At 37.3% G+C, this 25,601-nt stretch overlaps 1 protein-coding gene across 17 annotated transcripts in view; it reads left to right on the top strand.

The window, feature by feature from the left end:
• The window catches only part of DLG2 (discs large MAGUK scaffold protein 2), a 2,166,992-nt gene that overhangs the window by 1,289,534 nt on the left and 851,857 nt on the right, over positions 1-25,601 (top strand). For 2 of the 17 annotated variants that reach the window (XM_034934118.4, XM_034934117.4), the window contains exon 1: positions 16,489-17,017. The exons of the other annotated variants lie outside the window; for them this stretch is intronic. In XM_034934118.4, the coding sequence (XP_034790009.1) occupies positions 16,697-17,017 (321 nt within the window). In that variant the 5' untranslated portion in view covers positions 16,489-16,696. Of the gene's footprint in view, positions 1-16,488; positions 17,018-25,601 lie in introns of those variants that run through there. 17 annotated transcript variants of the gene reach the window in all.

The raw sequence follows: 25,601 nt of genomic DNA, 5'->3' as shown, positions 1-25,601 counted from the left end.
ATTTGTCTAAGACCTTATATCCTTAGAATAAATTAATTCCCAGTATGAGTGATACTAGGATTAAAGGAGATCTGAACACTTTGGAGTCATAGAACTGATTTTCAGAGAACTGAAATGTAAAACTGAACATAGATTTTATCATCACTATGGCTATCCTTTTTTTGGCCAGAGACAAAGCTATTTTATTGTGAATACTGTTCTTCTGTGGATTTCTTCATTCGCAGTTAAGGAGCTTGGCTTTAAGAAAAAAGTGTAAACAGCTTTTTAAATTTTCTGTAATTTGAATGTACCTGGCAGCTTCAAAAGTTATTGGGGACTAGAAGTGATTGCTTTAGATTGCTTTTGAAAAGGGGCCAGCTCTTTTCTGATCCAGTAGAAGCATACAGCAGAGATCAGTAATGTAACAAAAAAGAAACTGTGGATTGAATGCCAAATCAGTCATGGACCAAACCCAATGGTTGACGTGGTCCTAGATCGTAAGAGCACATATTTTAGTCAGAACCTAATTTAAAGCAAAAGCAGTTGTATTTTTACTTGTTAGGGAGCTATTTGGAATGCAGATGTTTAACAGCACAATTTCATTTTCAGAAACATTTCTCTTTGTTTGGTGCCATCAAAATTTAGCAATGCAATTTCCAAAAGACCTTTCATTGGACCAAGGCAGCAGAGGACTATCAGTCCTTTCAATTTATCCTTATAGCACTCTTTATAAAGCAACAGGGACTTTGCATGTGAACAGCAAAAAGGCAATGGATAGGGAAAGTCATGAGGATGTCTGAAAAGTGGGCTAGAACATGAGTGGTAGGTATAAATGACATCCAGGTGTATAAAGCTCCTACTCATCCACTCAACTGAATTCTACTGGGTCTCAACAAGAGTCTGTATTGTAGCTGTGTAATTGAGACTTATTGAATACTCCCTCTTGAATGGCCTGGGTGCTTTCTGGAACTGAAAGGGGGGCTGCCTGCCATGGCACAGTAACCATACCAGTGGAGAAGGATATGGGCATTGCATCAAGGTCCTCTTTAGGTTGTGTTGACTTTAATTTGTTCCAAGTGGAACGAGGTGCTGTTTCTGATGTGCTGCCTACCTAATAGACAAAGACCACCTAATAGATTGGATGCAAATAGGCAGTAAGTTTTCCCATTGCCCTATAGACTTCCTACACATTAGCTGTTTAAAGAAGGACAAGCGGCCAGGCGCGGTGGCTCACGCCTTTAATCCCAGCACTTTGGGATGCCGGGGTTACAGTGAGCCGAGATTGTGCCACTGCACTCCAGCCTGGGCGACGGAGCGAGACTGTCTCAAAAAAAAAAAAAAAAAAAAAAAAAAAAACGCCAGGCGCGGTGGCTCACACCTGTAATCCTAGCACTTTGGGAGGCTGAGGCGGTTGGATCACGAGGTCAGGAGATGGAGACCATCCTGGTTAACACGGTGAAACCCCGTCTCTACTAAAAGTAGAAAAATTAGCCGGGCGTGGTGGCGGGTGCCTGTAGTCCCAGCTACTCCAGAGGCTGAGGCAGGAGAATGGCGTGAACCCGGGAGGCGGAGCTTGCAGTGAGCCAAGATCGCGCCACTGCATTCCAGCCTGGGCGATAGAGCGAGACTCTGTCTCAGAAAAAGAAAAAAAAAAAAAAAAAGGGACAAGCAAAGCGGTTGTCTTCAATTGGAAGTTGTAGACAAGAGAGGAAAAAATATCAGATAATTGATTTTCAGCTTTTCTTTACTAACGGATGATTGTTTAGGAAATTGCACATAAAGTGATGCATACCCTTTGCTGTACAAATTACACCAAAGGAACATATTCTGAGGATGAAATAAATGACCTTTCTGCAGAAAAGAAAATATTTTATTGTTGGTTGTGTCCTAATAAATTTGCACCAGGTGAATCCTCTCAGATGTGTTTTTCAGTGTCAGTTCCTGGGCTCTGACTGGGATGTCTCGGGCCCAACACCAATTTTTCAGAAACCAGTTCACAGGTAGTTTGCAATTTATGCTTTATTGGCTTATGCGTGAGATCTAAAATAAAGAAGATTTCTTTGAAAGGTCTCACGAAGGCACTTTGGCACTTGAATGTATAATACCACATTTCATTTAGCCCAGCAGGCCTAAATGAATACTTACTATCAGATGATGAAAAACTCCACCCCAATGTAATTGACAACTGCATTTCTGCTTGGCCTTCTCACCAACATGGGGATTTTATAAAATTAGAATTTGTTTCCCACCACCACCCACCCGGCCGCCCCACCTCTCCCACTGCCCACCTCCCCTGCCGCCCCACCTCCTCCATCAAGTTTGACTCAGAGATTAATATTTAAAGTACTTACATCACCAAAAGAAAGGTAGAAGTTTCATTTGTATTACTTTTTTTTTTTAATTTTTTTGTTTTTTTATTTTTTTGAGATAAGTAACATGGTGAAGTGGGAAGCATCAGGATTTGGAATCTGACTGACCTAAATTTGAATTGCAACTTTGGTATTTAATAGCTGCATGACCTTGAGCAATTACTTAGTTTCTCTGAACCTCAATTTCTTTACCCCAGAAATGGGAATAATAACATTGGGACTTTCAGGACTATTACAAAAATTACTTCTAATTCTGTAAGTTTCTTGGCACATTAATAGTAGATGATCAATAAATGGTAGCTCCAGCTGCTATGATTGAAGCTGTTCTACAGCCAGAAGAAATGGAGTATACATAAATTCAAACCTCTTGCTTGTGGCTGCAAGAAACTGCAGATGCTTCTGGACTTGTATGAGAAAATATAATTAAGGCAAAAATTTTATTTTCATTTAAGCCTTTCAAGTTTAGAAAACTGTTTCCATCAGACCTCTCAAAATCCTGATCAGTCCTTTCCTTAGGATCTGTAAATAAGAACAGAGAAGGCAAATGCAAATTTTGTGCTGACACCAAACTTAAAAACCTATGTTCTAGGTTCACTAAATGCACCTCAACTTTTGCCCAGTTTTTGATGGCAAAGAGAGTGACAAGATGTCATATATTCATACCTAGAAATGAAATAAGAGGAATGTACTGAGCAGGAAAGCAGGATGAAATAGTGTAAAAATCTGGGACTGAACACTGAGGTTTGAATTCTGGTTTCAACAATATCACTTACCAGCTGTTTGACCTTAGACACATTGTTTCATGGTAATGGACCTTAGTTTTTTCCCCTGCTCTGCCTACCACATGGGGCTATTGTGAAGATGTAGAGAAATGAAGGATATAACAGTATTTTCCAAAAACCAAAGTCTTACACAAAAATGAGATGTCATTTTGCACAGGTTTTCCTGTATGGCTCCAATGTTATATGGACCTTAATTTATTCCTGGTGTCACTCCTGCTAATGCTGTGACCATGGGAAAACTACAGAATCTTTCTAAACCTATTTCTATATCTTAAATTGTCACCTCAATGTTTACTATATATGGTTACTGGGATAAAATGAGTACATATGCTTGAGACATTTTGTAAGTAGTCAATATAGTGTAGATATGTTGGTGATGGTGGTGATCTTATTTAGCAACTAGCCCAGAAGCAGAAAGCCTTGCCCAAAATATAATTTGAGAAAATAAGTTTAGGACCAATATGGAATCCTGACATTCAGTTGAAATAAACTGACCTTTATTGAGTCTCTGTTCATAAGCACTACAGAATTTTTAAATGTCAGCCTCTGGAAATTACAATGGAAATAGGGAGAGGGATGAAAATAGACAGACAGGTAAATGCATAAATAGATATTATTGAGCATAATTATGTGCCAGGTAATGTGCTAAGTACTTTACAGAAATGAGCTTATGTTATTTTCACAACAATTCTATGAGATTGGTGTGAAAGCTTATTTTATAAATGAGGAAACAGAGGCACAGAGAGGTTAAGTGACTTGCCCAAGTTCATAGCTAATAATGGTCAGAGTTGGGGTGGGAACCCAGAAGTTTTACTCTGAAGTTCATACCTTGTCCATTATGACCAGGAAAAATGAGGTGCGTAAATGTTATACAAAGCTTTATCACATTATACACAAACATAGAAAACAGTGTTTCAGAAGAGAAGCAAAGGCCATTGGCCTTCAAATATTTATGCAACAATGAAAATGTTCTCAGCCCTTAAATGAGCACTGGTGACTTGTCCAAAGTGAGATAACTTGTCAATGGAAGAGTTCAAACTAGAGCATGTATCTTAGTCTGTTCTCATATTGCTATAAAGAACTGCCTAAGACTGAGTAATTTATAAAGGAAACAAGCTTAATTGACTCACAGTTCTGTATGGCTGGGGAGGCCTCAGTAAACTGATAATCATGGCAGAAGAGGAAGCAAGCATTCCCTTCTTCACATGGCAGCAGGAGAGAGGAATGCTAAGCAAAGTGGGAAACTCCTTTATAAAACTATCAGATCTCATGAGAACTCACACACTATCACAGGGACAGTATGAAAGTAGCTGCCCCCATGATTCAGTTACCTCCCACCAGGTCCCTCCCACGACATGTGAGGATTATGGGAACTACAATTCAAGAAGAGATTTGGTGGAGACATAGCCAAACCATATCAGCATGTTTCCTAAACCAAAGTCCCACATTTTCCAAGTTCAATTCAAGTATTTACTGAGAAATAATAATTATATTGTGAAATAATGGGAAAGAAAGAGTGAGTTTACAAATAAAGGATAGTTCTTGCCTTTGAAGAGCTTACGATCTAGTAATAAGAAGGACAGTTGTGCCCACATGTAATTATATAACTCACCTTAATGGGACAAGTTCAATAGCAAGGGATATCCTGCATGTTGTTTCTGTACATCTCAATTTAATCACTGAGCACACTTGTTTATTCAAAGTCTTTCTGCCCTGCAAGAATTCTACCTGGTCTTAAGTTCACTACATCATCCTTAGCATAGCTCCTGATAGAAACTAGGCACTCAGTAAACATATATTGAATAAAATGCATAAATACAAAAGCAAAATGATATAAGCCCAGAGGAGAAGATGGTTAATTAAATGTGAATTGGAAATGTACTGGCTAAAGCACAGCCAGCTAGGATAAACTTTACCAAAATGTTAGGTCTCTAAGGAAAAGAGATCATTTAGATGAAAGAGGACCTGTAATTTATATTAATCCATACCCTGCCTTTAGGCCAATTTGTAGATGAATTACACTGGCAAGTCAGACTCTGGTTTATTTTTAACCCAGACTTTTTTTTTAACCGTTTGATAAATTTAGAAAATATCTATTACAAGTTATTCATTTGAAAAATAAGAACTTGCAAAATTTAAACTGAAGAAAAACTGATTCCATTTTATGATTGCATTACAAATTCTGGGTATGACAGCTCCAAAAGCCAGGCACTCTACTTCAAGGAGGCCTCAGTGGTGTGTCCAAGACTGTCCCGGAGTAAAAGAAATGTCCATTTATATTTACTTCATTTTGGTTTTGTGTATTAAACCCTACTATGTGTTTTAATTATCTTTTTAAAGAGATTTATTTCCTCAGTTTGTGACCATTCCCTCCTTCCTTTCCTTTCTTCTTCTTGCCCACCCTTCCTTCCTTCCTTTCTTCTAACTTCCTTCCAACTTCCTTCCTTCCTCCTTTTTTTCCTCTTCACTTCCCCCCTTGCTTTTTTCAGTTATGACTCATTACCATAATGTTATTTTTACCCATATCATTATTCATACATTTTCTCCCTCATAAAACTTAGTGCAGTGGGCAAGGGATAGCACATGCTATGCCCTTTCTAGGGCCTCCACACTCTCCTACACTACCTTTTCTGCTTTTGACAACCAGGAAAGAGTCAGTAGAGGATCTAGAACGGGAAGAGTTGGGGGAAGAGACACTTGGAAACAACACACCCAGGATGTTACATGTATTAGTCTCCCAAAAGTCTAATCAAAAGCCATCCTATCATTTAAATCAATACAATTGAATAAATTAACTTTCAAGATGATGCAGGCTTTGGACAAGAGCATATTTATGCCTCATTCACAAAGCTCAGGGTTTAGTACTACAGTTACTGTGTTAAGAACTAAAGAACTTAAAAGACAAAAGTATAAAAATAACCATAAATAAAAAATATGTTAAGGGACACATAATATAAAAAGATGTAATTTGTAAAATCAAAAACATAAAGTTTTTATGTGGGGGGAAGAGTAAAAGAGTAGAGTATTTGTATGCAATTGAAGTTAAGTTATTATCAGCTTAAAATAGATTATTATAACTGCAAGATGTCTTATGTAAGCTCCATGGTAACCACAAAACTATAGCTATAGAAGATATGCAAAAGAAAATGAGAAAGAAATCAAAAGCAACAAGAGAGAAAAACAGGGACAAAAAAGATACAAAACAGAAAACTATTAACAAAATGGCTATAATAAGTCCTTCCTTATCAATATATAATTACTTTAAATGTAAATGGATTAAACTTTACAATCAAAAGATAGAATAGCTAAGTGGATTTTAAAAATAAGATTCTCAGCTGGGCACGGTGTCTCACAACTGCAATCCCAGCACTTTGGGAGGCCAAGGCGGGTGGATCACATGAAGTCAGGAGTTCGAGACCTGCCTGGCCAACATGGTGAAACCTGTCTCTACTTAAAATACAAAAATTAGCCGGGCATGGTGGTGTGTGCCTGTAATCCCTGCTACCAGGAGGCAGAGGTTGAAGTGAGCCGAGATTGCACCACCGCACTCCAGTCTGGGTGACAGAGAGGGACTCCATCTCAAAAAAAAAAAAAGAAGCTTCTCATTATATGTTGTCTATAAGACTTACATTAACTTAGTGACATACATTGGCTGAAAGTCTGAAAGTGAAAGGATAGAAAAATATAATCCAGGAAAATTGTAATAAACTATAGGTAAAAAATGTCAAAAAATATAAAGAAGGATATTATATAATGATAGAAGGGTCAATTCAGGAAAATGTAACAGTGTTAAATATATATTCACCTAACATCAGAGCACCCAAATATATAAAACAGACATTGATAGAATTAAAGAAAAATACAGAGCAAGTCAATATTATTAGGGGATTGTAATACTCTTCTTTCAATAATGGACAGAGTCCAGACAGAGGATTGATAAGGAAACAGAGGACTTGAATGACATTATAGATGAAAAGGACCTAACATATACAGAACATGCCAGCTAACAGCAGGAGAATATGCATTATTCTGAAGCGCACGTGGAACATTTTCCAGGATAGATGACATATTAGGTCTCAAAACAACTCTTAACCAATTTAAGAAGATGGAATCATGCCAAATATATTTTCCAACTACAATGAAATAAAACTAGAAATTAATGGCTAAAGAGAAATTGGAAAATTTACACATGAGGAAATTAAACAACTCACTCTTAACCAATAGGTCAAAGAAGAAATCAAAATGGAAATTAGAAAATGTCTTGAGACAAATGAAAATAAAAGCACAGCATACCAAAACTTATGGGATACCATAAAAACAGTACTAAAAGTAAAGTTTGTATTAATATACACTTCCATTTAAAAGGAAGAAAGATCTCAAATAAACAACCTAATTCTACATTTCAAGAAACTGGAAAAAGGAAGACAAACTAAGACAAAGTTAGCAGAAGGAAGAAAATAATTAGAGAAAAAAATAAAGAATAAAATTAAAAGAAAAAAATCATTGAAACTAAGAGTTACATATTTTAAAACATCAACAAAATTGGTAAAGCTTTAGCTAGATTAACCAATAAAAAAAGAGAAGGCTCAAATAGCTAAAATTTTTTAAAATGAAAGAAGTTATGTTACTACTGGTTATATGGAAATAAAAAGGACTATAAGAATACTGGGAACACTTGTATGAAAAGTTAGGCAACCTAGATGAAATGAACAAATTCCTAGAAACATATAACCTTCCAAAACTGAATCATAAATAAAAAATTTATATAGACCTATAAACAATAAGCAGATTAAATTAGTAATCAAAAGCTTCCCCACAAAGGAAAGCCTAGGACCAGATTGCCTCACTGGTAAATTCTACCAAACACTTAAAGAATAATTAATGGCAATCTTTCTCAAACTCTTCCAAAATATTGAAGAGGAAGGAACAATTCAAAACTCATTTTATAAGGCTAGCATTACCCTGATGCTAAAGCTAGAAAAAAAATCACAGAAATACTACTGCACACCAATATCGTCAATGAATATAGATGCAAAAATTCTCAACAAAATAATAGCAAATGAAATTTAACAGCACATTGAAAAGATCATATACCATGGCCAAATGGAATTTATTTCTGAGATGCAAGAATGGTTCAACATACGAAATTTAATCAATTGGATAAATCACATTAAAAGAATGAAATATAAAAATAATGCAATTATATCAATAGATGCAGAAAAAGCAGTTGACAAAATTGACACATTTATTTCATTAAAAAAAATAAGTGGGAGTTGAACAAAGAGAACACATGGACACAGAAAGGGGAACATCACATACCAGGGCCTATTGGAGGGTGGGGGGGTTAGGGGAGGGATAGCATTAGAGAAATACCTAATGTAAATGACGAGTTGATGGGTGCAGCAAACCAACATGGCACACGTATACCTATGTAAAAAACCTTCACGTTGTGCACATGTGCCCTAGAACTTAAAGTATAATAATTAAATTTTAAAAAAAACCTCAACAAATTAGGAATAGAAGAAAATTACCTTACAATATAAAAATCAGATATGAAAAGTCCTAAGCTAAACACCATACTCAATGGTGAAAAACAGAAAGTTTTTCCTCTAAAATTAGGAACAAGGATGTTCACTCTCACCATTCTATTCAACATAGTACTGGAAGTAATAGCCAGAGTAGGTAGGCAAGAAAAAGAAAAGAAACCTAAATTGGAAAGGAAGAAGTAAAATTATATCTGTTCACAGATAATATGATCTTATAGGTAGAAAATTCTGAAGATTGCACACACAAAAAATCTGGAACTTAATTTAAAAATTCAACAAAATTATAGGATACAAAATCAATATACAAAAATTAGTTGTGTTTCTATACACTAACAGTAAAATATCTGAAAAGAAATTAAGAAAGCAATCCCATTTATAATACTATCAAAAAGAATAAAATATTGAGCAACACACTTAACAGAAGAAAGATTTGTTCACTAAAAACTACCAAATATTGCTGAAAGGAATTAAAGACACAAATAAATGTAAATGTGCATGGATTGAAAGATAATATTGTTAAAATGTCCATATTACTCAAAGTAAGTTACACATTCAGTGTAACCACTATCAAAATCTCGATGGTATTTGTTATAGGAAAATTTTTAAAAAATCATATGGAACCACAAAGGACCCCAAATAGCCAAAACAATAATGAGAAAGAAGAGTAAATCTGAAAACTTGATACCTCCTGATTTAAAAATATATTACAAAGCTACAGTAATCAAGACAGTATGGCACTAAGCTGGACATACAAATTAATGAAACAGAGAGCCCAGAAATAAACCCACACAGATAAAAATCAAATGATCTTTTACAGAGGTGCCAAGACTACACATGGGGAAAGAAGAGTCTCTTTTAACAAATAATGTTGGGAAACAGAATAATCATATGCAAAAGAATTAAATTATCTTATACCACCCACAAAAATCAACTCAAAATAAACTAAAGACCTGAAGATAAGACCTAAAACTATAAAACTCCTGGATAAAAATATAAAGAAAAGCCTATACAACACTGGTCTTTACTGCGATTTCTTGGATATGACAACAAAAGCACAGGAAACAGAAACAAAAATAGACAAGTGGTACTACCTCAGACTAAAACACTTCTACAGAGCAAAAGAAACGATAAAGAGAGTGAAAAGGTAACCTACACAATGGGATAAAATATTTGCGAAGTATATACTTGATAAGGGCTTAATATCCAAAATAGATAAGGTACTCCTACAACTCAATAGCCAAAAAACAAATAATCTGATTAAAAATGGGAAAGGACCTGAATGTTATTTTTCCAAAGAAGATACACAAATAGCCATTTGGTATATGAAAAAATGCTCAACCTCACTAATCGTCTTGGAAACGTGAATTTAAATCACAATGAGGTATCACCTCACACCTGTTAGAATGGCCATTATCAAAAAAAAAAAAAAAAAAAGGAAAAAAGAAAGCAAAAAAAATGTTGTTGAGGATGTGGAGAAATTGGAAGTCCTGTGCATTGTTTTGGGGAATGTAAAATGGTACGGTTGCTATGGGAAACAGTATGCAGGTTCCCAAAAAATGAAAAATAGAGCTACCATGTAATTCAACAATACCACTTTTGAGTGTTTATTCAAAAGAATTGAAATCAAGATCTGAAATATAGATTTGTACTCTCATGTTCATTGAGCATTATTCACAATAGCCAAGAGGTAGAAACAACCTAAATGTCCATTGATGAATGAATGGATAAACAAAATATGCTATATACATACAACAGAATATTATTCAACCATAAAAAAGAAGGAAATCCTATCATATGCTACAACAAGGGTGAATCCTAAAGACAATATGCTAAGTGGAATAGTCTATAGCAGGACAAATATGGTATTATGCTGCTTATAAGAAGTATCTGAACTAGTCAAACTCAAAGAAATAGAAAGTGGAATGGTGGTTGTTAGGGGCTGGGGGAGGAGGAAATGGGGTTTTGTTGTTCAATGGGTGTAGACTTTTAATCATGCATGGTGAAAAAGTGGTAGAGATCTGCTTTACAACCTTGTGCTTATAGTTAAAAGCACTATATTGGACACTTAAAAATTTAAGAGAGTAGATCTTATGTTTTGTGTTTTTTACCACAACTTAAAAAAAAAACTAAAGAAAATACTTGCTATGGATAATAATTCTGTTTAATATTTTTTAAATTTGTGACTTGATTGGGAGGGAATTAGAGGAGATATTTACATGCCTTTATATTCTTTGAAGCACACTTTTATTATCTTCTGAAATTATCGGCTGGGCGTGGTGGCTCACTCCTGTAATCTCAGCACTTTGGGAGGCCAAGACAGGTAGATCACTTGAGATCAGGAGTTCGAGACCAGCCTGGCCAACATGGTGAAACCCTGTCTCTGCTACAAATACACAAATTAGCTGGGTGTAGTGGTGCATGCCTGTAATTCCAGCTACTCGGGATGCTGAGGCAAGAGAATTGCCAGAACCTGGGATGTGGAGGTTGCAGTGAGCTGAGATTTTGCCACTGTACTCCAGCCTGGGCAACAGAATAAGACTGTCTCAAAAAAAAAAAAAAAAAAATTCTTGTGAAATTATTATGACTTTTGGCTTATATTATTTTAAAATTAATATGACTTTGGAGTTTAGGATTCTCTTCATGTTTTACCACTAACTGGCTTTTGACTTAGGGAACTGCTCCCTCTTTTGTACTATCTAGCTATAAAGGGAGAACTCTTGAAAAAGCTTGAGAGAAATGCACAGCTGCCAGGAAGTGCAGCTTTTATGAATTAATATCTTGCTAAAATAAACAGAAGCTGCTTCAGCTTCAGTGCTAAGACCACTAGGAAATTTCTTTGAAAAATGAGTTCATACACTTATGCCACTAACCCATACTAAATGTTCCACCAAAGTGCTGACTGTAGGAACACATTGCCATTTTGTTTTTAAAATCAAAATGCTTATTTATTGATTTTACACTGAGAAGTAGAACACAGACCAGAATACCTATATTGATGTGATCATTGAAAGATACTTTTGTCTTCTTCCATGTTTGATTTATTTCAATTAGGGTTAAACACTTTGTGCTGAGTTCAAAGGAGGCAGTTGCAAATAAGAGAGCTCTTTCATTGCCCTACTAGCAACCACTTACTTTCTGTTTGGGGAAAAGGGTACAAACTAAGTTACAGTGTAATTCTTGTTTTAAATACAATTTTGTTAAGTGTTGTAATAGAGAAGCACAGGTGCTAAATGAGTGTTTAATGGAAAGATGACATGAGCTATCTTAGAAGGTGACCCAGTATTCAGGGAATGCTTTCTTGAGGAGGTGATGATATGCAAGTTGAACTCCAAAGGACAGGAAAGACACCAGAATTTCTGAGTAAAAGAGATCTGGATGGCAATCTGGTTGGAAGTAAAGACTAGAAGCTTTATTTTGGAGCTGTGTTGCATAGTAATCCCACTTCTTTTTAGATTATACTGTATGTTTATTTAGGGTGGCTTTGGGGGAGTTGCCTCTTGATGCAGCCTACAGAAAGGTGAGTAGGAATTAATTATGTGAAAGTATGAAGTGGGGAAAAGAACATCCTCCATGGCCACAAGGTAGGACTGAGCGCAAGTATTCAAGGCCTGTATGGTTGGAGGACAGAGCAAGAGTGTGAGGCACAGACAAGACTGGTAAAAAGCCACAGAGGCCAGATCACATGGGGCATGATTAAAGACCATCCAAACTACTTTAAAGATTATACTATCAATGAGGATAAAGAGTCCCAGAAAATGACATTTAACTGACAGGTATCAAGCATAAAGGACCTGATCATAATTGCATTTTAGGAATTACTCTGGGTGCTGTGTGAGAGAGAATTAGAGCAAGGGTGTATGCGAGAGACCAGTTAGAAAGCTGTTTCACCAGTTCTACACAGAAATGATGCTGGGTTAGACATCACAGTGGTCATCATGGTGATTGAAAGAAATAGATAAATGTTAAAGATATTTACACAGACAAGTATACAAATACTGTAGAGCATGACTTAATTTGCCAAGGGGATCTGAAAAGCTTACAGAAGTGACATTAGTTTAATCTTGAAGGATGAGAACAAATTTCTGGTAGAAGTATAGTTTAGCACTTAGATTCAATTGCAAAAATATGCAAATTTTAAGTGATTATTACCTTTTTACTAGTGTTTCTTTCAGAATCTTTAAGAAATATTACATAATTAATGTTCTGATTTCTGTATTTGTGATACTAAGTACATTAGAATATAATAAATTTACATTTCCTGAATACAATTTTATAATTTAGACTTGTAATTAATTCAGATTAACCCCTTCCCCATCAACACTCACCCAAATCCAACTATGCTAGTTACAATTCGGGACATTTTAAAAGTTTTTTTCTACCTTCTATTAAATCGTCTGTTTTGGTTAAATCTTTGCATAAATTAAGCATGTTTTCTTCCACACTAAATTCCTGCTTGTTTTTGTCTTACAAAAGTTATGACTAAATTAGTTTAAATATTTTGGAAATAATTTTAGAGTCTAAAATACTTTACGTATTCCTGGCTTTCTTATTTTGAAGGAAATGTGCTTGGATCTGGAGATTATCTAAGCCAAAGTTATTAGATGTAAAAGAATGCGGATTTCTTAGCATTTATAAATCTCTAGTTTTTGCAATCATAGGAATAGACTGTACACACTTTTCAAAGCGTTTTATGATTATTTGGTGTATTACTTGTGGCTGATAAGGATGTCTGTCACCAGTCACTCTTTAGCAAGCACTTAGCTCTCCTTTTATTATTAATATTTTCATTTCCCATATGCATAATTTTATCTGGAAAAAGATTCTGTATCATGTTTTAGTGCAGTACAATATATTTATCCATTTTTGCTATTTTTTATTAAATCAAGCTAGGATATTAGTCTTAAACCCTTGCTTTGAAACTAGTGATTGTTCTATGAAGTCAGTGCCAGGTCAAAGAGAGTTCAATAAGTTATATCTCATCTAGGCATTGCCCTGTGCACCATCTGCCCATGTTAAATCACAGTGATAAGTAGGATGTGTACTTGTGCATCGCTAATTCTTGTTTGGCCAGAATTTCATGTCATCTCATGGTCATTACAATTGTCCAATTATAGTTGATCAAATTGGATTACCATTAATTAGTGAGTCTGTCTTATAGTACAGAGGGCTAGTTGAACATATTTATCTGTTTAAGTGGGCTGTCCTCAGAAAGCCAAATGTCATGTTTGAAAAGAAAAGTCTTGTTTGTGGGGAGGGAAAGATAGGAGTATGGAATTACTTTACATGTACTAAACTGAAGGAGTGATTTCAATATAGTCTTTTAGTAAGCTTAACAAAAGTTTGCTTTAGCCTTAAAGATCTTTTAAGCAAAATAACATTAGTTATACAATGGATGCTATTTATTTAACTATAAAGAAATGACATGCTAAGTTATTAAAATAGAAATTCTGTGGCCCTTGTGATGGGAAGAAATTGCGCATTCTGAACAACCCATTCATAACAGATTTAAGTCCCTGTGAAGATTTGTAATATCTTGAGTAGTGTCAAGCCAGAAAATTGTTTCTGCCTTGCTGCAAGCTGCACACACCATTACAAAATTGTGATGGATGCACACTGACTTATGTCTATGTAGATTGATTCTTATACTTGAGAGGCAAATGAATGAGAACCGGACATGTGTTCCCTGAAGATGCCAATGGGCCTTTGTGCAATGATATCTGCCTAAAAAACTAGAGAAGCATCTATGGTTAGATAAGATTGGAGACAGCCAAACTTATCACTTTCCGACATTCTCATTTGAGAGTGATGGCATTGGCATATTGCATCAAATCCTACTGCACAGCCATGCATCATGGTTATACCAGAAAAGCCTAAAGTTCTCTAGGGTTTTCTTCGACCCAACAGTTCTTTCAGGTATAATCTATTGATCTAAAATAAAAATGGGGGAGGGAGGGAAAGAGAGAGAGAGAGAAATAATTTTCTCCCTTTTCATCACTGTCTTCAGGTATTGATTTTAACTTCTTGATCTTCTTTAAGAAGGCAAAAACTATTAATGCCTTTGTTATTTCTGCCCAACAGTTCAAGTTTCATATATTTTTGACAAATTTCCTTAACAAGAATACCTCAACACCAGAACTAAATTTAACTTTAAAGGAATAGTTTATGTTTCTAGAACATTGCTGAATTAAATATTATTATTTTAAAAATGTGTATCAACTCCTTCATTTCTCTATTTTTCCCTTACATTTATACTTCCACCCAACCATCCATTCATCCATCAAACATATGTATGTATTTACTGCCTGTTTTGTGGTGGACGGTGTGAAAGGTGCTTAGAGAAAAATGGCCATTAATATAGACCAGAACCTGCCCTCTAAACTTACATATCTGGCCATTATTATTGAACAAACGTGTTTTGAATACCTTCTGTGATGGGCACAATGCTAATATCAGCCCCTTGTGCAGAATTTGGAAAAGTACCCTTATATGGAGATACATGGAAAAAGAAGATCCTACTCCTTACTTTCAAGATTTTTAAGTCTAACAGTGATTTATCCAGGGAGTCTTAGTGTTCAAATGTAGAACTTGCTATGATCTCAGCCCTTGCAATAAGCACCTTGCCAGCTCAGGCAAAAATCAGGCCTATACTGCCCCAGCACCTGGTCAATCCACTGAGAAGGTAGATTTGATGGCATCTGATGGTCTACAGATAAAGTAATTATTTCATAGGATTATATAATCTTTGTTAGGTACTGCATGGATGGTAACTGGCTGCACACTTAAACTAAAATTATTTCCTCAGTAATGTGTGATAAGGATAGACATTTTGGAAATGGATGTGGAAAGTTTCAAACAGAATAAAAATTATTAATGTTATGGCAATTAGCCTTTCACTTCACTGAAAATACTATGTATGGATTCAGCAAGCATGCTAAAATTTAACACAAAAATCCTCTTTGGAAGGCAATTGCTTTAAGTTAGAAAAAATTAGCTCATTTTTCAGTGAAAGAATTTGAAAATTCTGTCTTTGGAAACCAAAATACTGTATGGCAGAGTTGGATGCATCTTTCACTTTAAAACGCAGACTCTCTTTGTGGTGAATGTATTTGTTGTGGTAAAGTATTTGAAAGGAAACCCTCAGAATAATTTGGGGTAAGGAAAAATACTGTTTTAAAATAAGCCCAACCCATCAGTTTTAAACCTTGAAAACTGCCTTGCTTTGAATAAGAAAGAATTAATAATCGTGTATAGCATAAAGAATATATGTTTGGATTAAAATGCATAATCGTGATTTAAAACAAACTTCCAAATTTTAAGAGACTCTAGTATAATGGTGTGACCTCAATGATTTTTCCAAATGAATTTATGTTCTTCAGAGTTAATATTGATGATCTTATATAGTTACTTCATGACTGGGTCTGTGTCTTGGCAAATCTCTCTCTAGATAAGTGATTCTTATAAATGTTGAAAATTCCTTTACAGGTTAACTTTCCCATCATTTTTTATTGCTTATGCTATAAAGTTTTAAGCCTAGATGCATCCTTTCTGGAAAGAAGGGTCCTACTAATCTCATAAGAATCTCATAATAAGTTCTCTTTCCTAAGGTTTGTATTTTGTGTGGGGATCGGCAAGGAAAGGGAAAAGCCGGAATGCCAAACAGCAAAGGGTTATTCTTTACTGTAGGGCTCCATCCAAAAAGGGTTTGTAACACAGTGTACAGTCTTGTAGCCCAGCTGTGTGGAGCATTGATTGCTTCTGCCTAGAGCAGGGATACTGTCAAGTTGCTCTGTGAGTTGAGTCATCTATTGACAAAGAGCTACCAGCCCGCAGATAATGCTGTGCGGAGCTGCTCTCGCTGCTCCCACTGCTCCCACGATGCGCTGCTTATAGCAGCTGTCAAAGATACTGAGGGATCCACGGTGGAAAAAAGACTTTTACAACTGGCTGGAAGAAAGGGGTGTGAGGGAGGAGACATTTCTGTGCAGAGCTGACCAAAGGAAAGAGTAGGCATCAGTGCAGTATGAATGCATACCTCACCAAGCAACACAGCTGCAGCCGGGGGTCCGATGGGATGGATGCCGGCAGGAGTGCGCCCACCCTGATCAGGGATGCCCACTGCGCTTGTGGCTGGCAGAGGAACTGTCAGGGGCTCGGGTACAGTTCTCAGACCATGCCCTCCTCAGGACCAGGGGGCCCAGCTTCAAACAGGACCGGGGGGTCCAGCTTCCACAGGACCTTGTGGGACAGTGTGCGGAAAAGCCCCCACAAGACGAGCACCAAGGGCAAAGGGACTTGTGGGGAGCATTGTACCTGCCCACATGGTTGGTTCAGCCCAGCACAGGTGAGCCTTTTCCTTATGACTTTCCCTTGAGTGTCTGAAGAAAGTGAGAGCAAGTTGTTTAAGGTTAGAATGGCTTGGAAACTTTGCAGAGTACCATGGGTATGCCTGTATGTAAAATATTAGGCCAAGAAAAACCTGTCATTTTCACACATGTTTGTGGGCTCATACCTCTGGTGGCCTGTGAAAGTCTAGGGATGCCGTGCTCAGTTTATTTCACTGACTTTTCATCAAGTTCAACTTCTCTAGTCCTCAGGTTATATTATTTTTTATCATAGTCTTTTAGCAGCCCTTTTACTTCTAATCATTTTTAACTTTTGTTCTATCCTGCCTATTTATTATTATTTTTTTAAAGAGCAGAGAAAAAATAAATTTTAACTAAACTTTCCATCTCTTTAAAGGCAAAAGAACATTTGTTTCTTTAGCTATAGAAAACAGTGATTTGAAGTATGCTATTCTAATTTTACTCTTATAATACTGTATGCCTTTTCAGTTATGGAGAAGAACAATTATTTACACTAAATTAATTTTACAAAGAAAAGGAATAATTATGAGCAAAATAGAGGATAGTTAAACTCAGAATAAAAGAATTAAGCACTTAATTTATTCGTGGAGAAGCAATAAGTTTATATCAACATCTATAGCTCTCTTTCTTCTGTAACGCATTTCTAAAGCAGATGTGCAGATACCTTTAATTTGATTCCTAGGTTATTCTAGCCCCCAGACTACTATCATTTTATCAGAAATAAAATTGGCTCATTTTTTTCTCTCTTCATTTAAAGGAGAGAAAATAACTTCCTGCAAATGCTGTAAAATATAAATAAAATACACCTGTAGTCACTGTCATACAGAACAATGACTGTTCTTTAATATGTATTGAAAAGAAGAAAAGCTGTATTTGCAGAAAAATTCAATCTCAATTTTAATATGATTTTTAGCATAGTGGAGAAGTAGATATTGATCATGAATAAAATGTTATGGTGACAGGTGCAGAGAATATTTTAATTTTAATAATAGTTTTTAAAAACTACTTCCAAGAATGTCATTTATCACTGGTCTTAATAATATAGTTACATATGCATAGCCATATATATGGCTTTTGATTGATTTGCATGGAATTATAAGCTTTGCTTAGAGAGATAGAGCATCTCAGCCTCCTGATTTAAATAAAAAATATATTATCATTTTATTATTAAACTGGTTTGGCTTAAAATAGAGGTTGACATTTAGAAATGCAGTTATTATTTAAAGTTAACATGAATTCCAAACTGAATAAAAAGTCTTAACAGTTGTGAACACTGTGTATACTCTTTAACAAATACATTCATTTAAATGTCTTTAGCTTATATCTCTGTATTGATTACATTAAATTCTCAAGGCTCACATAGGCTAGGAAGCAAGCCTACTTAATAGCATCTAGCTTATGGTTGTTGCACAGAGCAGAGGAAGCAAACTTGCTTTATTGTTGCAATTATTTTAATCCAAGATGTAACATACTTTTTATTTCATAAATGGTAATTTCCCAAACCCAAATCTCTAATACTAGGTTATAATAAGCAAACTCTAAAAATATTCATATTTTTTCATCAACTGAGGGAAACTTTTATTTCCTTAGTTTTTAACAATGCCTCCTACTTGTCTGAAACTTACAGCCATGTAATGCTTTCAAGAATTGAAATAGACCGTATACTGATAATTAGAGATCCAGTGACATATAAGAAGGCAACAAATTGAGGTAGCCACCATCTCTCCTTATTCTTTTGCATAAGCATTTCTATACATTTTCCCTCCCATTCACATGTACTGTATTATTGGCTGGGATTAATAGTGATCCACAAATACTGGAGCTATGAAACCATATCTTTTAGGATTTTCAATGTTTTAACACACTTCACTTACCAGACCCTTCCACCCTTTACCATTTCAGTCCTATAAAAGTGCTATGCTAAATTGATTAATCCATCTTCACCAATGCTTGAAAACTTTCAAATACATTATGTTAAATAATTTCAATTGTCTCTACACATACATACACACAGACTTTATGTATTCAAATGTCTCACTATACCTACTTATTTATATTAACATATTTTATGTATATGTAAGTATATATATGCACACATATAAAAATTAGAGTTCTATATTATTTCAATTTTTCTGTCCTAGAGTATATCAGCTTGTTCTTCCAAAGAATGCTGCATTCTATCCATATAAAGTATTTTTTCATGTAAATTTTATTTCCTTTACTTCTAGTAGGTCCTCAAAACTACTGATATATTTATATTTATAGATCTGTTTCCATTTATATATGCATCCATAGCATACATCTAATATCTAAATTATATAGAGATGTGTAAGTACTATACACTTACGTATATTATCACAAAAATAAGAGCATGTGTGTACCTATATGTATTCATGTGTCCACTAAAACTAAGGCTGTTTTGAGAATTTCATGATACTACTTTTTACCCCTTAAATTAACTGGGAATATCCTGTGAAATATTGTAAAACCTAAAGCTGGAGGCTAATGATACTAAACATTAGAATCCTTGATAAAGCATAAAGAAGAATAGTGCATGTTTTAAAATAGTTCAGGGACTCACATGTGGTACAGAACGTGCCTGAGGGTTGTTAAGCATCTGGGAGCTTGGATCTTGCCCTCGGAGATATTTGCAGTATTACGTGGAAATCAGCAGTGTGATTTCCAGCTGCTATAACAGAGGGCCATAGTAATGACTTGAGTTCCTCCTAAGGCTCTTTTCCAAACTCCTGTTATTTGGGGTAATGTGTACTAACAGGACTCTGTCATTATGTTGTTCCTCAGCAGGTCTGAAAATCAGCTTCTGTCCCTCTCAAATAAGTTTTCATTCCATTTGGATCTGTAGAATTAATATAACCATAATCATAGGTAAGGAAATAGAAAATTATAGTGCCCAAAAGTGCGTTCCAAAATGTACATCTAGGATGTTAGTGTCAGCCTTGGGAAGAAACATGTCCATCATTGTTTATGTGGCATTTCTTCCTAATGCAGACTAATCTAGGGAAGCAGCACAGAACAGTGGAGACTCAGAGACCAGAGTTTTGTGCATTTGTCTTTCTTTCTTCCTTTCTTTTCCTTTCGTATCCCCTTTCTTTCTTTTTTTCTTTCTTTCTTTCTTTCTTTCTTTCTTTCTTTCTTTCTTTCTTTCTTTTTCTTTCTCTTTCCTTTCTTTTCCTTTTTCCTTCCTTCCTTCCCTCCTTCCTTCCATCCTTTCTCTCTCTCTCTCCCCTCCCTCCCTCCCTCCCTTCCTTCCTTTCTTCCTCCCTCTCTCTTTCTTTGACTATCATGTACTGAATGCCTACTATGTACTATTCTGTCAGGCCTTGTGTGTATAATATTATAGTGAACAGGCTGGGTGTGGTGACTCACGCCTGTAATCCCAGCACTTGGGAGGCAGAGGCAGGTGGATCACTAGAGGCCAGAAGTTCAAGACAAGTCTGGTCAACATAGTGAAACCCTGTCCCTACTAAAAATACAAAAATTAGCCCGGCGTGGTGGTGCACACCATAGTCCCAGCTACTCAGGAGGCTGAGGCACGAGAATTGCTTGAACTCAGGAGGTGGAGGTTGCAGTGAGTCAAGGTGGTGACACTGCACTCCAGTCTGAGCTACAGAGTGAGACTTGGTCTCAAAAAAAAAAAAGAAAAAAGAAAAAAATTGGCCGGGTGCAGTGACTCACACCTGTAATCCCAGCACTTTGGGAGCCGAGGTGGGTGGATCAGGAGGTCAAGAGATCGAGACCATCTTGGCCAACATGGTGAAGCCCTGTCTCTACTAAAAATACAAAAAAATTGGCCGGGCGTGGTGGCGGGCACCTGTAGTCCCAGCTACTGGGGAGGCTGAGGCAGGAGAATCGCTTGAACCCAGGAGGTGGAGGTTACAGTGAGCCGAGATTGCACCATTGCACTTCAGCCTGGTGACAGAGCAAGACTCCATCTTGAAAATACTACTACTAATAATAATAATAAAAAATAAAAAATAAAATTGTAAAGAAAGTAGATATCTCTCCTACTACTGTGGAGCTTACAGCCTATAATGGCCTACAAAATTTAGCAAATGATATACCATGTATACCATGATATACAAATAATTATATCATCGTAAGTCACAACTTAGAAGCGAAGCAAAATTTCAGAGATTGCTGCAGATACCACAATGAATGCATATTCAGAATACAGAGGAACCACAGAGAAGTAAAAAAATTGAAATACTTGGAAAAAAATACTGCATCTCTTTAAACTTTTAAGATTGTATGGGTTTTTTTGTTTTGTTTGTTTGTTTGTGTGTTTTGAGATGCAGTCTCGCACTGGTCCTGGAATACCGTGGTGCCACCTCATTTCACTTCAACCTCTGCCGTCCACGTTCAAGCAATTCTCCTGCCTCGGTCTCCTGAGTAGTTGGGACTACAGGCACGCGCCACCACGCCTGGCTACTTTCTTTTTTTTTTGTATTTTTATTAGAGATGGGGTTTCACCATATTGGCCAGTCTGGTCTCAAACTCCTGACCCACTGTGATCTGCCTGCCTCAGCCTCCCAAAATGTTGGGATTACAAGTGTGAGCCACTGTGCCCAGCCAAGATTTTCTGTTTTATAAAATGAGGATATAAATAACAACTACCTCAGAGAGTTGTGGTGATGAATGATTAACAAAATGTTAGCATAGTGCTTTCATATGGTAGAGGCTCAATTAATATTTAAGGAATAAATGAATGAGTAAACATTGGCTATTACTAATCTATTTCTTAATACATTTTTTGATTGGGAAGAGAAGAGAAATGGATCAGTGAGGGCTTCATAGAGGTAGTGATACTTTGATGGCATTAAATTGAATTAAAAATGTTGTACGTGTTTGTTAAGCAGATAAAAAGAGATAAATTTTTGAGCAGAAATGAAAAATACAGAAAAGCATGTAACACCTTGGTGTCTGTGCACACAGTTCTATTTGCCTGGAACATTGAGCCCTGTGAGAGCAGGTTCATTAAAAGAGATGCCTGGAGAGGAGGGTGGGGCCTGGTCAGAGAGAGCCGGGTGGGCCTTGATGAGGACTTCATGAAGTTTGAGTGCCTGCTCTGCCACTCTCTATGTGTTATGCTTCATCATCAGTTAACCCTTTGAGCCTCAGTTTCTCTGTTTGTAAGACAGCTGGTTTTCTAGATGAACACCCAAATCTCATCCAGTACTAATAGTATGTGACTGTGTCAACTGATACTTATTAATTATTGGGAAGCACTTTGGAAATGTTTTATGCTTAAAAGCCAGACAATCTCAAATTTGAATTTACTAGCTCTGTGTGACGTTATTTGCTTAACCTCTCTAAGCCTCATTTTTCTCCTCTGCAAAACTTGGGATAATACATTCATGTTGCAGGGAAATGTTATAAGAATTGAAAATACGGTATATAAAAACCCCAGTATGGCACTTAGAACACAATTACTCAGTAAATCGTATTTATTATTGTTAATGATATGTAAAGTATGTTTTTTATCCTGAAGAACTTACTGTCCAGCAAATTCATCATTCATATTGTGCTCTTTCATTAGAATTTATGGATTTTCCACTGAATTTTTTGATGTCTTCCTTATAATGATAAAGGCTAGGCTAGGCAACTGTCCAGAAACTTTTGGCATAGTACCACATGATGCTGATACTGAGGTGACATTATGTCCTTCAAGGTTCTCAGCAGTTTACAACTGTGCATGCTAGAAAAAAAAATCATGTAAAATAGAATTGTGTTGATGAAGTAGCATTCCCATAAGCTTGTATTTAGAGGTAAGGAAATGCTGAAAGATTTCCTCAGCAAAATTCTGCAAGAACAACTGTGTTCAAAATATTTAGCCAAGCTCTGTAAATCTCCCCTCATAGTTCCTTTGCAGCAACTCCAGAACCAGCAGTTTGCAGCATTTGAGTGCGGAGGACTTTTTAGTCCAAGAAGTAGGGTTGCCCTAGGATGAAATCTTAGGCTCAGTTTATGCTCAGCCAGAATGATCTGACAGCTTGTTTTAACTCAGCACCTGCTTCGACTTACTCCTCTTAGAAAGGCAGCCCCTTACCAAGGAAGAATAAGACTTTCTTGTCTCTGGGAAATAGCAGCTGTCCCCCAGGTAAGGGAAACAGAAGAGAGCAAGTGATAACACAGAAGGAATTAAAACTGTAAGTATTCCTGTGGCGGATGTGAAGCCATTTGGTCAACACTCCTAGCACTCTTATTGCTGGATGCTGACATAAGCAGAGCATTCTCTCTGGGATAGGGCAAGGAGAGGCCAAGCACACAGAATGGGAAAGAAAAGAACAAAAATGACAATATTTATTGCATACTCACCATGCTCACAATGTGTGAGACACTGTGCTAGGAAATGACATTGGTCATTTCCTTCAATTTTCCCAATAACACTAACAGAGTGATGTTGTTATCTCCATTTTGAAGATGTAAATGGAACCTAAGAGTAATGCTTATGATCACACCACTGATAAGGGTAGCATGCATTTCACATGCAGGTGTGTATGACTTCCTTATTCTCTCCACCGCGTCTTGCAAAAATAAGACCTTTTGAAGTATGCTGGGAGGTAAAATACCCTAAGGAGACCTCTGTAAATCTCTAATTTAACAGAAATTCCTTAATGCATTGGGATGTTCTACATGGTTGGGAGTACTGGCATTCCCCTGCAGAATCCTGGATTCCCTTAGCCTACTTTATTTTCTGGTCTCAGGAACCCTGCGTGAGTTGGGTCTCTGAAGATCGCTTCCCTCCTTCATTATGGTTAAGAACTATGTAGATCTGAAGCAGCTGGAGTTGATTCCCACAGCACTTAACACCAGAATAAGATACTTGCTGTGTAACTTGTAAATTGAATTCAAGTTTGCAACATTTGTGGTATTTGGGAACCACCTATTGTAAATTTAATATAAATACAAAATAAAAGTGCAGAGAGACACTGTCTTTAGTACAAGAGCATCATCTCACATTGCTGAGTGTGAATCTCATACAAACGTTCTATCTCCCTATGTATCCATCATGCCAAGAATCAAATCTCTGTTTGATACCACCTTCTTCATTGTCCATCCTCTTTTTCTGATATTATTTGATCTCTTACAAGTGTAGCCTCACCTGGTTTTATTCTCATTCATTCTCTACTTTGTTCCACTCTTTTGGTTTCCTAAAGGCATCTAGATGTTTTGTAATTATATCAGAACTGTATGGAATCTTAGTAGTCACCTAGTACATTTTCCAAAAGAGAAACTGTACCCTAGAAAAGTTAAGATAATTGCTCAGGGTCATTTCAGTTTGTGGCAGAATTGGTCCATGTCCTTAAACTCGGAATTAAGTTTTCCTTTTATTGTTATAAGTTGCCCTCCCTCTCCTAGCCCTTCTGTGCTCATATGTAGAGTCATTATTGTCAGATAATTATGAGGCATGCAATTTATTGATAATTAACTGTTGGACATTATACAAAAAGTTACATAAACCTATTTCTTAACTCAGAATTTAGACCAGTGATTCCCAAGGACAGACGGAGAGAGGAGAGCCCCTAGAAATTATTTTTTAATGTTTTTCTTCCAACTTTGATTTTAGGCTCGGGGGGTGCATGTGCAGGTTTGTTACATGAGTAAATTGTATGTTCCTGGGGTTTGGTGTACAAATTACTTCATTAACCTGGTAGTATTGAGAGGTGACAGCGTGCTGGCAGTCCTCACAGCCCTCGCTCGCTCTCGGTGCCTCCTCTGCCTGGGCACCCACTTTGGCGGCACTTGAGGAGCCCTTCAGCCCGCCGCTGCACTGTGGGAGCCGCTTTCTGGGCTGGCCAAGGCCGGAGCCGGCTCCCTCAGCTTGCAGAGAGGTGTGGAGGGAGAGGCGCGGGCGGGAACTGGGGCTGCGCGCCATGCTTGTGGGCCAGCGTGAGTTCCGGGTGAGCGTGGGCTCTGCAGGCCCAGCACTCGGAGTGGCCGGCCGGCCCTGCCGGCCCCGGGCAATGACGGGCTTAGCACCCGGGCCAGCGACTGCGGAGGGTGTACTGGGTCCCCCAGCAGTGCCGGCCCACCGGCGCTGGGCTCGATTTCTCACGGGCCTTAGCTGCCTCCCCGCGGGGCAGGGCTCGGGACCATGCCTGAGCCTCCCCCACTCCGTGAGCTCCTGTGCCACCGGAGCCTCCCCTACCAGCGCCGCCCCCTGCTCCACGGCACCCAGTCCCATTGACCGCACAAGGGCTGAGGAGTGCGGGCGCACGGCGCGGGACTGGCAGGCAGCTCCACCTGTGGCCCCCGTGCGGGATCCACTGGGTGAAGCCAGCTGGGCTCCTGACTCTGGTGGGGACTTGGAGAACCTTTATGTCTAGCTAAGGGATTGTAAATACACCAATGGGCACTATGTATCTAGCTCAAACTTTGTAAACACCAGTCAGCCCCCTGTGTCTAGCTCAGGGATTGTGAATGCACCAATCGACACTCTGTATCTAGCTACTCTGGTGGGGACTTGGAGAACCTTTGTGTTCACACTCTGTATCTAGCTAATCTAGTGGGGACCTGGAGAACCTTTGTGTCTAGCTCAGG

The sequence above is a fragment of the Pan paniscus genome, chromosome 9, assembly GCF_029289425.2.
Source record: "Pan paniscus chromosome 9, NHGRI_mPanPan1-v2.0_pri, whole genome shotgun sequence".
Lineage (NCBI taxonomy): Eukaryota > Metazoa > Chordata > Mammalia > Primates > Hominidae > Pan > Pan paniscus.
Note: the sequence above shows the minus strand (reverse complement) of the source record. Positions and strands in the feature narration are given on the sequence as shown.